Consider the following 16,060-nt stretch of genomic DNA (forward strand, 5'->3'; position numbering starts at 1 on the left):
CTGCCCTGCCATTTTCAATGATTTGTGAACCAATAAAAAGCATCAAAGATTGTACAACTCAAAATGTTAGATGGAGATGGTTGCTGGAATCTAAGGAGCTTTCAATAGAGAAATGAAAATAGAGATCATGATGTAAAAAACACATGAATTCAGTAAGCTATAAACTGATTATAAATTATTTGCCCTAGCGAGAGTCCTTGTTTGAAAGTGAGTGCTTAGTTGTTCTAATGGCCTTTCACATTCATTGCTTGATGATATTGTTACTGACTTCCTGTGCCATTTATTAGAGGGGTTAAAGAGGAAAGAATTAGAGCAGGTCAAGTAGACATAATTCAACCCCATTTTAAACCTACTTTCTGTCTGTCTCTATTCCCATATTAATTTCAATGATCACATTTGCAATAGAGACTGAAGTAAACTGCACACCATTCTGGCAATATTAGCACCGTGGCATCTCTGGAGTGGGAGTGATGGATGTAATTGCATTGTGATGAAATTAGATGGACACTTTCCACAATAAATGTGGAAACAAGAATTTGTAATGGAAGAAGCTGAAAAGTGCATACAGATGCAAGATTTTAAACTACAATGTGCACTCATCTTTTTGCTGTTGCAATTATTCTGCAGTGCATGAGCACGATGCCTCAATGGCATATGGTACATGAGTGTGGCTTTCACTGTACATGAAAAACTTGCTGGTAAATCTAATAAGTGCTAATTAGGCTGGTGGACTATGTTTTAATTTAAAAAGCTTTCTTTAACTTTGATATTTCCAATATTATCCAAATATACAAATGGAGCTTTAGAATCATAGAATGATTACAGCACAGGAGGCCATTCCACCCATTAAATCCATGCCAACTCTCTGTAAAAGCGACTCGCCCAGTCCCACTCTATCTTTTCCCTGCAAATTTCTTCACATAATTACCCAATTCCCATTTGAAAGCCACGATTGAAATTACCTCCCCCACATTCTCAGGCAGTGCATTCCAGATCCTATGTCCACTTGCTATTGCATGTTGTAGAACTTTGTTTAGGTGGATCACACAAGGGCCTGGAGTATGGTCAAGTTACCTACCCTCCCCAACCCCAATAGACTGTGGAGAGAATTCTACTAAAGATAAAATTCCCAAGCAGAATCAAATTTCTGTATCTTCCAGATCATTTAGTCACAAATATCGAAGATACTTTTTTAGTGAGTTAATAACTAAAATGCCAACTATTTAAATATATCCCATCAGCCCATCTCCCTTACCATTGCTGATGCATTGTCTGGCAGCTGGTGACTAATAATGTTTAGCAGTTAGTCTGTGCCATCTTGAAGACTATGACTCAGGTAATCCCTGTGGCAAACGTCTTCAGTTCTTTTCTAAAGGAATAATTTTCTTCAATGTGAGGATCAATTTGAAAAGTAATGAAGGTAGCCCAGTCTCTATGAGGAAATATTTGAATTGTTTCTTTCTCTGTGTCTCCTTGGTAATCTTGGGTCTGGAACCAAAGTGAGCAGCTGAACCAAGGCCACTAATTCCACACAGCTTCCTACTGGAAATGCAGTCACCTGAAGGAGAAATCACTGTCTCATGCCCATTCCTCTCCACTGCGAGAAAACACCTTATCCTCTAATTAGCACCTTATGACCCATCTGTGCGGATAGAGGAGCTACTGACCTGGTGTCCCCTCACATTGGTTGTTCACTTCTGTGCCAGTGACTGACTGATTAATCAATGGATGCTGGTAATCCATCCAAGGAACTGACTGTTCAGAATCACTGTGCCCAACAGTGAGGGTGTTTAACACCAGCAGATGCAGCGAAACCATGAGCATTCCAACACTCAGCTTTCTACATTAACCTCCCTTGGACCATTGGGCTTCATATTTCTATGCCAGCATTCCACAATGTCACCAACACTACAAAAATAGCATTTGGGGGTGGGGGGGGGGGGGAGAGAGAGAAAGGGAACAGTTATACTATGCATCGCTACTCTGTGATGCGCTATTTAAATCCATTTAGTCTGATGTAAATGGAGTTAAGCTGTAAAGAATTATAATTCAGAGGTATTAGATTATAATTAAGGAGACAACACCCCTTTTATATAGGGCACACCCATCCTTTCCTTTTTAAATACTGAGTCATCCTTTCACCCAAAATATTTTGAGATGGCCAAAGTTTAACTTAAGGCTGATGCAGGCTCTGTTGGCCTATCCAAAGGACAGAATGCAGACATTGTAAATGCCGGTGTTAGTTTAGATGCTCTCTTGTCCATAAGAAAGTCTCAATTTCCCTCTACTGCACATTTTACAAATGTTTCTTCCCCCTTTAAAATATACAGTATGCTCCTTTACATTGTCAAGTCGCACTTTGGAATACAACAATTGACATCTGAGATCATGAAAGACAATTCAGCACCATTGTCCCTAATTCACATTTCAGTTAAATATTGCACCTGTACCCAAATGGAATATGGTGGCCGGTTTGTCCAGTTGGCTAGCATGTGGGTCCAAATAATGCCAAAAGGGTGGGTTCGATTCCCATTCTGACCGAGGTAGACTTAGGACCTGCCTCTTCACTCTGCCTGAGGGTGGGAAGGCAATGGTAAACTACCACTGACAAAAACTGCCAAGAAACTGCACAGGATGAAGCATCAGCAGACAGTGAGCCAAGCACTGGCTTTGGGCAGAGCACACAAGGTAAATGTAATATGTGCTGGATTCACTAGCCTCACTTTTATCTGAGTTTATTACCACTTTATTAGCACACTGGCTTCTCTCACATTGTTGTACTCGAACTCCTACAACTTTCCTTTTAGTAGATGTGAAATGAGCTAATGGCTGGCTCCTTGTTCCAGTATTAATTTCCTGTCTAAAACCCTTGGCTCACAGCCACTGTAAGTTCAAGCAAGAAGCAGTGGAAGACATGCCACAAATACCATTCCAGGCTATTTCAGCCCTAAGGAATTAAAATTGTCACACATCAGATTTTAATTTTCACTTGAAATTAAATCTCACATTTAAATCATGAACAATGTAACATTACACATTCAATTAAATAAAAACTTCCAATCTGCAGTTTATGGTCATCCATCTCTAGACCCTTACATCAAGAGGAAGCTCTGGTGGACACTCAATATTTTATTGCATTCTGATGTCAAGTTTCCAAAAAGCATGTTAAACAGAAGGTGAGAACCAGCTAAGCTTATTAAAACGAAAAAAAATTAATGTTCAGTAGCTTCTCTTCAATCGCTGCCAACTTATATAGCTTGCACATTTTTTAAAAAAAGGAAAAATGCTTTTGTAATAAAGATGTAACTGAGCAGTCTTCACTAAAACTGTGTGCAGTTAACAAAAGGAGTAGTGCAAGAGTATGCAATATGCTAGTGAAAAGTATCTGTCATTGGTGGCTGTACCTTTAGTTGTCCCTAGGCCTTAAGTTCTGGAATTCCCTCCCTAAACCACTCTCTCTTCCTCTAAGTCGCTCTTTAAAACCTACCTGTTTGACCAAGCATTTTGTTACTTGTCCTTACAGCTGATGTGACTCGGTGTCAACTTTTGACGAGGCTCCTGTGAAGCTCACTGGGATGCTTTCCTATAGTAAGAGTGCTGTATGAACGAATGTTGTTGAGTGGCTTCCATATAGCCATGAACAAACTGAATGGTTAAAAAAACCTCCACCATAACTCAAATTATAGTTCCCAAAATATTGTTTACAAATTGATAAACTGAAAAAAATGTGATGAACCGAGGGAGCATTTTTTTTAACGTAATCAGACTTTCTGATATTTGTGTGTATTTATGGGTGTATATAAAGGAACCTGTGCTCCTTTGGATAAAAATAACCAAGACACTTGCAATCAGACTATTTCAAGTGGAAAAATCACACTCGTCAGGGACACAAGCCATAGTCAATGTGACAGGGCGCAACAAACAGCATCACTGCTGCTTCATGGAGCAAGACGGTATGCTGGATGTCCCTCTGCACGTAGCTGGTGAAGGAGATGGGGCAGATGTACGAAGTGTAGATTGAGGATGAAATCACTGAGATTATTCCTAAATTCTGAAACTTTTCTTTCTTGGGGTTATTACTGGCATCAACTAAAAAAATCAGATGACCATACTAACAACAATGTTCACACGGATCTCTGCACAACAAAAGAGTGGATTCTGGTCAGCCTTGGGGGGACAGACAGAATAAACTCCAGAAGTGGCTCACGATCTGGGTTTTAAAGATACTTTTGAGCAGCAAAAACTAAGTCGGGAGACAACCAGTAACCAAAATGGGGGAAAGAAATGACCTCGCCCAAAGAAACTGATACAAATGTACAGATAAAAGCAACTCATCACACACATGCACCCATTCTACTCCAAATCCAAATAAAAGCTGCCAGGGTTATAAGCCAAAAAAACACATAAAAAATGGGATTCTGGCATTTTGGCGACTAACAACCAAACTTAGATTATAGCAGAACTCAAAATGAACACGAGTTGTTAAAAGGGACATCTACGTTTAATGTATGCATGTCCCTGAACTGTATAACATGCAATACTGGGCTGAATGTTAATCCTCTCCAACTCAGGGTTGGCTCAAAATGGCCAAAGCAGGATTGCCTAGAGCTCACTCAGTGTTACCACTGCCACTACCAGTTCATCCTATCCTGTTTGATGGATGTTCTTTGATCTTGTTTCATTTGCTTGAAGGTGCACAGGCATGGGTGACCATATTAGAAACTGGCCACTTCATTGGATCAATATTTTTTTTTAAAGTTTCTTTGTTCACCCAGGTTTCTGGGTTAGTGGCCAAACTAGTTACCAGGCCAAACCTCCACTGCAACTCAAATTATGGTAACAAGAACGGGATTATAAGACTTTTATATCTTCAAGGAATCATGGAAAACAAACTGCTGGGAAGGAACTGTCCATACATACAGAGGATTAAATGTAAAACACTTGAAATGCATAAAATAGCTTTGTGAAAGTAACGTGCTTTGAATAGTTTTGCATCCATCAGTTCTTCAGTGCTGAGATATCACAAAACCACAAACGCCCATTAATGACAACAGCTCTCTTGTAAACAAAGCAACTAGATGTATCTAAGTCCCCCAAGTTCATTGAATTAGTGACTGCAATCAGATATACTGCACCCTGTGAAATTGCGAGAAAAAAAAACAATCACACAACGGCAATGGTTTGGTATGACAGCAGGCTTCTGGGCTTGTGTTAATGCAAAGGGGGAATCTGGGATGCAAAATATCTGTATCAAATTTAGCACAACTTTAAAGAATCTGGTTTCAAGCCCCTCCCTTCCATATAAAAATTGGGATTCCTAATATATCACAACAAAATTGTTGGGCCAATTAAAATCCTGTCCCCTGTCAACTATCATCTCTCAATAGGATTCTTGTGTTGTGTTATCACTTAATCCCAGTGACTTTTGGCTGTAAAGAGGTATTTGGGAATCACCCAAACCACAGTGTTTCAGTCAATGCTAAAAGTGGTATTTTTCCATGACTAGAGGCACCTTTTATACATACAAAAATAAAGTATTGTGTGTGCCCTTGGTGAAATCCCACTATTTCAGCTTCTTCCCCAGCCTTTCAAACACACTGACAGTTCCTGTGGAGTCCATCTGAGCAAGGCGACCTTCAGTGCTGCTGGTCACTTTGGTACTAACTGCAGTCCGTGCAGTGTTCTTGATGGTCACGGTGAACTCGGGGCTGCCTCGACTTTTGGTGCTGGTGACTTTGTTGTCCTGCGTGTCTGCCTCGGTAGCAATGGGCTTCCCCAGTCTCTGCCTGACACTGACCTTAGCTTTAGCCACTGGCTGCAATCTGAGCGTGGGGGCTGCCACTGTGGCCTGAACACCAATGCTCGGGACTGTCCTGCTGCTGGCTTTGGGTATGGACAGCCGTCTTATTGTGGTAACCGTGTTCTTGGCTTTGGCAGCTGAGGCCTTCTCCTTGGTTGTGAGTGTGAGCTTGGTACTCTCCTTTACAGTTGCAGTTGGGGCTCTCTTCAAGACCCCTGCATATTGAAGCACAGAACCAGCATCATCCTCATCACTGCTCTCCTTCTTCTGATTGACAACTTCACCTAGACGGCTGAATACTCCTGTCGGCTAAAAGAGATGCAGAATTTCAGCAAAGATACACCAGTTGCCGAATTTGTTTCACGTTCAATCCAACTGTCCTGCCGATACTGCTGTGCATTTTCTAATTATGAGGTGAGACCAGAGAATTTGAGGCCCTTTCCATTAGAACAAAGAGGATCAAGAGGAGATCTGATGGAAAGGTTCAAAATGATAAAGGGTAAAGTAAAATGGAAAATACGATGGGGGAAATGGTAGGAGAATGGGTCTAAACGGTTAGCTCTTTAAGAAAGCTGCCTGAAGCATCATGGGCTGATCAGCCTCCCTCGGTTTTATAAAATTTTCTGGTGTATTTTCAGTGCTGCTCTACATAACCACAAAATCCCAGTAAATAAATTTTCAAAAGTTTAACCAATTAAGAGAAACCACTTGATACAATTTATCCTTTACAATAATTAGGAGATAGTTTTGGAAGATTTATTCTCTAGACGACACCATTCACATGCAGTTATTTTAATTCACCTGAAAACAAGGAACCCGCTGACATCTATACATATTCAAAATCTTGACTCTTGTTGCAACTGCTGTCAGCTTTTTATTACATTATAATTGATAATTCTGCATTTATAATGGGATCTGATATTATAAACAGGTCATGCTGCAATTGCACCTTCCCTCCATGGAGGCACTGCAGCCCCACCACTCGTTGGAGGGTTCAAGTAGATGGCATGGGAGGAGGAGGAGGAGACAGCATGGAAGGTGGGGAGAGAAATGCACGGCAGGTTTGGAAGGGGACAAAGGATAGGGAGAAGTGGTGCAATGCGAAGGACATGAGAGGGGTGAAAGGAATGGGATGGGTATAGCATGAGAGAGATGGCACGGGAAGGATGCGATGGCATGGGATGGGGATTTAAAGTAGTACTGTTGCAATAAAGATAGCAATTTCAACACAAATGTCTTGCAGGTCTCAGCCAGTTGTATAATAATGGCCACTGTGCCTTTCCAATAATCACTGGATAATCTTTGATAATGGTCCGAGTTTAAAGGTTTGTAGATCAATCAGCAAGTGACATCCAGGGCTACATGGCCATGCAAAGGAATAGCTATTTCAGCCCCACTACACTAGCTTGTGCTATGCTGCTTTCCTCCTCATCAGATGCATGCTGCTTTGAATTTTACTGCAACCACATGCAGACAATTGAAGGCTAGCCCCTAATGGTTTTATAAAGTGGTAATTCAGTCAGACAAACCTGTCCATGTCAGCAGAACATGGAGTTTGAATTACTGTTTCAAAATTCTCTATCATTTTGCTTTTATTACAGAGCATAACTTATTTAAAATAATGTCATTTCTTGACTTACATGTACAGCAGAGATTGTGCAAAGTAGATAGTGCAGTGATAAAGAGAATGATGACTCAGAAACTGAAGATATATAGCTTCTGGTGACAACAATTTCTATAAAATATTCCACATAATATTCATTTAGTGTTACAAGACTGATCCCGAATAATAAAAAAAATCGTCTCCTAAAATCTGTATGAATCTCTTCAAGGGGAAAAACCTAAACAGCTACATTTCATGAGCAAGGTCCCAAGATTGCAGTGTTCATGAAAAACGGAATGTAATTGTGAACCCACTTCTCAATTCATATGAAAGCCACTCATTAGCTCGTTTGAAGAATCTGACTCAGTTGCCATAAATCTCTGGTCCTGTTTATCCGGCAAATACAAAAATTACTGATTGATCAGCCCCTGAATGGGAAACAGGAAACTGACAATTCAGGCTGCACCCTGTATAAGAATTCTTTCCATTTCTGACAGAGGATTGCACTTAAAAACATTGTGTCTTTTCCTCTCAGAAGCTGATCGGCTAGTTGTGCATTCCTAGCATTATCTGTTTACTACTTACGAAAAGTAACACATTCCATTTATATTCTACATGAAGCAATTAGAGGAAAACAGCTCAGTAAATGTACCACTGCAATCCAATACCAGCCTGCTTTAGCCTAAGTGATTCTTCAGTTAACTGCCCATAAAATTAATGTGTCTGATGACTGAGAAATTAAAGCATTCATTTGGAAGAAAAGGAACATTATTGCCCAGTGGGAAACAACCAAAAGAAAGTGATGAAGAATGCTTCAGTGCCATTCACCCATTTGAATACTAATGTGATTTATGACTTGGTAACTACAATTAATTAGTACAGGCTTTGCAGTTACTCCAGCTGTGAAATAAATCCTACCCTCCCACTCTTTCATGTCTGTTACACCCGTGCACTCAGAAGCTCCTACCTTGCTCTTCAGAAACTACAACTTTCGTTACCTTCCCCAACCCTTGGGTCTCCTTCCTCTCTATGAAGCACTGCAAGGTGTTTTGTGAGTTAAAGCCATGGCCGCGGTGCCATGGACCATTCCTCCGGAGTGAAGGTGGAAGTTCACCTATCCCTCAAACGTCTCTTTAACAATGAGAAGTGAAGGATGGCACAGAGAAGCTTCTAATTTCCTTTCTCCTGAAGATGTGGTGCTAAGATATTGAACACATAAACAATTCCTATTTGTGAACAGGTGCTGTGATGATTCTGCTGTTATCATTTATAACTCCTCTGGGCCCAGCTTTTGTTCTTTTCACTAACCATGTCTCACACCATTTTTTGCCTTACATCATCATTCCTTTAATCATTTAATCTCACTTTCCCTTTGCCCTACCCCAACCTTCTCTTTTGTTCTTTCCATCCCATTTTACCAGCTCTGTAAGTGCTTATAAACTATGAAATCTTTAACTTCTACCAGCTTTGAGGAAAGGTCTTTGACCTGAAATGTTAGCTTGGTTTCTCTCTGACCAACCTGCTGAGTGTTTCCAGCATTTCTGTTTATACATATTTATACAGCATACCTCCACTAACATCACAAGAGACATTATGTGGTCATTATCACATTGCTGTTTGTGGGAGCTTGCTGTGTGCAAATTGGCTACCGTGTTTCCCATATTACAACAGTGACTACACTTTAAAAGTATTTCATTGGTTGTAAAGCACTCTGGGATGTCCCAAGACACTACTGAAATGCAAGTCTTTCTTTCTTTGATGTAGAAATACATAGCCAGGTACTTCAAAGGCATGAGGGGGAGAAAATGGATGCTGAGCCAAGTGAGGAAAGAATTAGGAGAGGTTACCTTGGTCACAAGAAGTGTGTTTCAAGGAGGATTGTAATAGAGAGGGAGACAGAGAGAAGGTGAGAGAACTTCAGAGCCTGCAACTTATGCGCCTGAAGGCATTGTCATGATGGAATATGAGCTCACCACACTCTGAGGCAGTGCATTCCAGATACTGACCACTCGCTGCTTAAAAAAAATTTTTGCTCATGTCCTTTTCCCAATCACTTCATATGGGTGCATTCTGGTTCTTGACTCTTCTGTCAGTTTTGCCCCATCTACTTTGTTCAGATCCCTCATGATTTTGAATACCTTTATCAAATCTCCTCACAACCTTCTCTTCTCCAAGGAGAATAGTCCCAGCTTCTCCAATCTATCCACATAACTGAAGTCTCTTGCCCCTGGAACCATTCTCTTAAATCTTTTATGCACCCTCTTCAATGTCTTCGCATCCTTCCTAAAGTGTGGTGCCCAGAATTGGACAGAATACTCCAGCTGATGTTTTATAAAGGGGAAGGTGAGGTGGTGCATAAGAGGCTGGCGTTAGAGGATGGGGGAGTTCAGGTAGGGGGCGAATTTACAGAGATAAGGAGGAACAAAGCCATGAAGGGATAAAAATACAAAGGTGATCATTTTAAATTTGAGCCATTGTAGTACAGTGAGAATGCAGTGATTCTTGAGCAGGGCTCAGTGTGGCGTAGGAAATCACAGGCACAAATTTAATTAATCCTTAACAGTACAAATACATTAAGTCAAAATAGTGTCCTCCTCTACTTGGATTTTCCTGAACTCTGGAAGCCACCCAGAGATTCAGCTGCTTTTTCCTTTAGTTATGCAAATACTCCTCATTTATCAATTTCAGATTTGATAAACACCCAAATATCACAATCATGGCTTCAGTGTGGAGTCCTGGCTTTGAAAATATACCCAACCTACCACAGTGATTTTTTTTGTAGATTTTTAATACCATTTAAACATAACATGTTAAGAATTGTATTTAAAGTCTATAAAACGTGCTACCTTTTCAAGAATCCACCTCTGGGTCTGAGTGGCCCTGGCTGAAGCCAAACTAATCATTGATGCACAGGTTATATGTGAGCAAGTGCTGTTTGAATGGCACTGTTGACGATTGCTGTATCACAAAAGCAAGTAAGTTATGATTTACTGACCACCCCAAATAATCCTCGATAAGATGGTGAGCCACCTATTGGGGTACAACTGAGTGGTTAGTTAGGCCATTTCAAAGGGCAGATAAGGGTCAACCATATGTTTGTGGGACTGAGGTCACATGTAGGCCAGACTGGGTAAGAATGACAGGTTTCTCACCTGAAGGGCATTAGTGAAGCACATGGGTTTTTACGACAGTTTGGTAGTTTCATGGTCACTGTTAATAGTACTAGCTTTTGATTCCAGGTTTTAATTAATTGAATTTAAATTCCTCAGCTGCTGTGGTGGGATTTGAACTCATGTCTCAGGGTCATTAGCGCAGGCCTCTGGATTACTAGCCCAGTAGCAAAACCACTGTGCTACTGTGCCCCTTCTCAAGATGCATGTGACACCGGCATGGCCGGTTTAAATAATCATGTTAAATCTGAGGTAATAAGATTTTTGGTAGAAAGGAGTATAAAAGGATCATGGAGACAAGGTGGGTGGGTGCAGTTAGGATACAAATCAGCCTTTATCTCATGGAAGGGCAGAACAGGCTCGAAGGCTGAATGGCCTCTTTCTACTCCTATGTCCCTAGTTGCCCTGAATATTTGGTTGTCTCTCTAATCGCAACTATTTCTGCAACCAAGTGGCTCGTTAAGTATTATGAATCAAGTACGTAGTGTGGAGTTGAAGTCATACATGGAACAGACTGAATAGTGTGGGTAGATTCCCTTCTCCAGAGGAGATTAATGAACCAGCTCGGTCATTTTATGTGTTGGTGCCAGCAAATCAGCTCAGTTTTGCAAGTAGCAATGGTGCAATTTGAACTCAAAGTCTAGGTTTCAATAGCTTATCCGATTTGCTCACTGGAAAAAGGATTAAGCAATCTGCTTTTTTTAAAAAAAAGTTCCATCAGATTTGGGTCTCACCTTGCTCCCTGTTGTGGTGTCTGCTTTTGCTTCTGCACCAAGTCTATCAAAAACAGACATTCTCGGCAAACCTGAAATTAGAACAAGAAAAGGGCAAACATTTACAGCGCGGGCACCAGTTCAGTCATTGCAAATATACAGGAGAGAGATTGAAATACCGGACAGGTTAGGGTTTCGTTTCAACTAGAAGAGTTAGCACCTTGAGAATTTGAAGCTTTCTGGTGTCTAAAATAGATAGGCACGAGTTGCAAGTCTCCCAAATGCGAGAATCAGCAATATTATGTTCGGAACAAAAACTGGCAGCCCTGTTTATTAGTGCTAAGATATTTAACAGGCTTAGTCTGCACTACAACACAAGGAGTACTTGCTGTGTTAGCATGCAGCAATCACCCAACAGTAAGCACTGTGTGATCACTTTACCTTTCGAGGCTTGCTGCTCCAGGATTTTCTTAGTTTTTGCAGTTGTCCCTTTTGGCATATTGATTATGTATTTACCTTCCATTTCTGCAGTCACGCGGCGCCGCTTTGCAGAGGTTTCGGGACCTGGATCAGCTGGTCTGGTGAGAACTGGACAACAAAAGGCCAATGGTCAGTTTAAGGTGTAAAGAAAGAAACAGTGCAGAGGATCTAAACAAGGAAAACACATCCCACATCAACTTTCAAGGCTCAGAGCCTAACAAACTCCACCACAGTTTATTGTTAACTCTAAGTTGCTTAACTCAAATTATTTCACAATTCAATTTTTAAGCATAATTATCCTGTGTATTTATTTTGCTGAACTAAAATCATTGAATATTACATTACCAGCGAAAAAGCCAATCTGGATTAACAGTAAACTGTAGATGATAACTTGTACTGCAATAGTGATGACTGTGAACAACCATTGTTTCTTTTGTCACTCAATAACCCCTACTGGAGTCAGTTGTATGCTGCAGCCTCAAGCTGTCAAAGTGGTCATTCTATTCTTCCCCAGCGCAGCACAGAGAAAGGGCAAATGTATTCAGCTGGCAAGGCTTTTGAGCAAAAGGTTAGAAAACGCCATTTAGAATTTTTTCTGAAGAGTCAAATTGGGAATTTTATTCCCACACCTCACCAAGTTCCGTCCACATAAGCAAAATATCACTCGATTAATTGGTCACACGTTATATTTTGCAGGCCTAGCTTTAAGGTTAGCCAAAAATGCATCCGGAAAACACAGCCACTGACATCATAAATTGAAAATCAAAGTAAGAACTGACACTTGAACCTCTCATTAACTGAATGAGCTACGGGATGGAGGCAGGAAAGGACTTGTAGACTGTTATCATATTCCTCCCTTGCAATGAATAACTTCTTCTTGGAGTCCCCCAGAAATAAACTCATCCACTAAGGCACGCAGACCAGGAAGGTCCCAGGTTCACTGGCTCTCAGGTCAGCTGACAGGGACAGGAATGGTGGGCTGGGATACCACAGTAATCCCTCAGCACTCCAGATTGGAGGGAAAAAGGAGTAGCCAAGGTTCCTGAAGCAGTGTAAAATGGAGTACTCAGGCTTGGCCAAGTTGCTGGTATAGGATCACTAGAGTAGGTGTAGTAAGGAATGTGACCTTTTGGTCAGGCTAGGATAAGCGAATGGCTGATCGAAAGCAGTTGCCTGATCTCAGGGTCAGGCTAGGATAAACGGATGACTGGGCAATATAGTAAATCATCAAGCTGGATAAGGCAAGTTCATGTTTTTGAATAAACTGCTGGTGTTGTTTGTTTTAAAGGTCAGGTCATTCTGTGACTTCATCTGTAATTGTGTACATACAGAACTGGGTGCATGAAATAAAAACAATGTGAGTCAATAATGAAATATTACGAGGATGGTATAAATATATGGAAGAAACTGTGCAACTTTGAGTAGCCCCTTAGAGCAATCTGAGGGTGCTATTCCCTGTAGGCATACTTGTAGTGAATAAGCTGCTGCTTGATTCACCTACAGCTGACTCTGTGTCAAGTGTCTTTAGATACTCCACAACAGTTCCCAATCCTGTTCGTTATCCTGCGACACTTGCTGGAAAGCAGATGCGTGTGGGCATAAGGGAAGATAGGGTTGGGTTTTGTTGTGATTTTCCACCCCTCTTTCATTCAGATAATCCGCTCTCAATCATGGTTTTGGGGTCAGATAAGGAGAATTTATCTGAGGTACGAGACAGCTGCCAGAACCTGGGGAACAATATTCCAGCATGGTACTAAACTCCCCTCAATGCCGCTGTCCCCAACAATCATTGCCTACCAGAAGCAAAGGACGGCAACAGCACAGGAGCAGGGGATGATCATCCGTTACAATGAAATTTATTTTTGCCTTAACTTGCCAGATGTTATAATGTGTGCGCAGCCAGGAAAGGAAAGGAAAGAGATACCAAACCATGGCAGCGGATAAAAGAAATGTAAACAAAACAAACTCTAAACATGCATCAGACAGGGCGTACAACCTCAAGCTTCATGCTTTAAGGTAATAGGAAAATGGCGACCAACTTTCAAGAGGTCTCATTCCCCTTTCATACCTGCTTTCTTTGTGGCAAGTTTGTTGGCCACAGTGACGGATATCTTGGAAGTGCTTGTTTCGGGCCTCCGGACAGGAGTGGAAGGTGGGGACTCTCTGCTCAAACTGTTAGCAATCATTCTAGAGGCAGCTGAAGGGGGGAAAAAATAGAGAGGACACATGCGTATAGCACAGATCCACACACTAATTAACTTAGTTACAGGAGTAGTAACAACCTTTTGTGCAGAATCAATGCCCATTTATTCAGCGTCACGTAAACAATCCAGCTCGCTTCACAGAAAAAACCTGAATACCCTGCCTTAAAACCACTCCAATAATGCGATTAAGAATAAACAACCTTTGATTTCCATTGATGCACATTCTGTCCAGGAGGGTACTTCCCGCAGCAGCGTTGGGAACGCCTGAAGGTTCACCTGTATCCCAACAACCGTGACTTTCCCCAGCTCTAATGGGTGTTTAAGATTAAAGTGGAAGGAAGCTTTGGGGAAGCGCGCCACATCCGCAGGGGGAGAACACGCCACATTTGAAGTACTCCCTGCCCAAGTCTACAAACTCAATGGCTCACTACGATTTTGCTGGATGTCCGTTTCTAAATGTCAGTGTTCCTGCATGTGCGAGATGCTTGAAGCAAATCACCCTCTTTGTGCACGTCACAAATATCCCTGTGAGCCCCAAAATGGCTCCACAGCAATCAGCAACACTCGTGCCCCAAGCCGACTGGGAACAGAGATGCGCCACCTAGGCCGATTACGCAGTAAACTGCAGCAGCTATCGCTTCATGTAGACCGAGAGCTCCGGTAACCCAAGCTACTGGCTGGAGGTGTACACTTCACAGTCAGCTATGCAGCCTTGCAATGCCCTGGTGTTCTGAAGCCTAAGAATGGAGGCACCTCCTCACTGATCACATCACTGGAGCAAACAAACAGTGAGGGACATTGACCCGAGCAACAGGAGTACAGGTTGGGGGAAAATCTATCATACAATCCATCATCAGCAATAAAATTAACATTTCTACAAAAACATCAAAGAAAATAAGGGAGCTATTATTTAGTTACATAGAATGAAGGAACAATATAACCTAAAGGAGAAATTGGTTTAAGCTTAATATTTTTTAAGTAAACCACATATATAAAAAACTCATCACAACTATAATATGGTTGGAGCACTGAAATTCTACCAAAGTAATTATGTCACTGGTTCTAGCGCTCTCAGAGTTTAAAATTATATTGTGCAAAGACTGGAATAAGAACTGTTACCATGTTCGAGTTAAACTAAGCCTTTTTTTTTTAAACACAGAAAACATCAATCTGCTGTATTATTTAAGATGTATTTTGGATGAGAAGTTAAGTGATGGTCCTGCCTGTCCTAGCTGATAGAAAGGATCCCAAGGCAGGATTCAACGTTTTTTAAATTCTTTCATGGGATGTGGGTTTCCCTGGCTAGGCCAACATTTATTGCCCATTCCTGGTTGGCCATGAGAAGGTGGTGGTGAGCTACCTGCTTGAACCGCTGCAGTCCATGTGTAGATACACCCATGGTGCTGTTAGGAAGGGAGTTCCAGGATTTTGACCCAGCGACAGTGAAGGAATGGCGATATATTTCCAAGTCAGGATGGTGAGTGACTTGGAGGGGAACTTCCAGGTGGTGGTATTCCCATCTGTCTGCTGCCCTCGTCCTTCTAGATGGTGGTGTTCGTGGGTCTGGAAAGTGCTGTCGGAGGAGCCTTGGTGAATTTCTGCAATGCATCTTGTAGATGGTACACACTGCTGCTACTGTGCGTCAGTGGTGGAGGGAGTGAATGTTTGTGGATGGGGTTCCAATCAAGCGGACTGCTTTGTCCTGGACGTTGGCAAGCTTCTTGAGTGTTGTGGGAGCTGCACTCACCCAGGCAAGTGGGGTGTATTCCATCACATGCCTGGCTTGTGCCTTGTAGATGGTGGACAGGCTTTGGGGGGGTCAGGAGGTAGGCTACTCGTCGCACGATTCCTAGCCTCTGACCTGCTCTTGTAGCCACAGTATTTATATGACTTGTCCAGTTCCGTTTCTGGTCAATGGTAACTCCCAGGATGTTGATAGTGGGGGATTTACTGATGGTAATGCCATTGAACATCATGGGGCGATGGTTGGATTCTCTCTTGTTGAAGATAATCATTGCCTGACACTTGTGTGGCGCGAATGTTACTTGCCACTTGTCAGCCCAAGCTTGGATATTGTCCAGGTCTTGCTG

The 16,060-nt window shown here is 41.8% G+C and overlaps 1 protein-coding gene across 5 annotated transcripts in view; it reads right to left on the minus strand.

The window, feature by feature from the left end:
* Nucleotides 1–2,955: 2,955 nt before the first annotated feature.
* Nucleotides 2,956–16,060, minus strand: part of c34h19orf47 (chromosome 34 C19orf47 homolog) — a 38,992-nt gene continuing 25,887 nt past the window's right edge. For 2 of the 5 annotated variants that reach the window (XM_041179260.1, XM_041179264.1), the window contains 4 exons: nucleotides 13,835–13,963; nucleotides 11,728–11,874; nucleotides 11,308–11,378; nucleotides 2,956–6,109 (listed from right to left, as the gene is read on the minus strand). In XM_041179260.1, coding sequence (XP_041035194.1) covers nucleotides 5,564–6,109; nucleotides 11,308–11,378; nucleotides 11,728–11,874; nucleotides 13,835–13,963 — 893 coding nt within the window. In that variant the 3' untranslated portion in view covers nucleotides 2,956–5,563. The remainder of the gene's footprint in view (nucleotides 6,110–11,307; nucleotides 11,379–11,727; nucleotides 11,875–13,834; nucleotides 13,964–16,060) is intronic. The other 3 variants (XM_041179261.1, XM_041179263.1, XM_041179262.1) reach the window with 3 other exon arrangements.

Source organism: Carcharodon carcharias, chromosome 34 (genome assembly GCF_017639515.1).
Source record: "Carcharodon carcharias isolate sCarCar2 chromosome 34, sCarCar2.pri, whole genome shotgun sequence".
NCBI lineage: Eukaryota > Metazoa > Chordata > Chondrichthyes > Lamniformes > Lamnidae > Carcharodon > Carcharodon carcharias.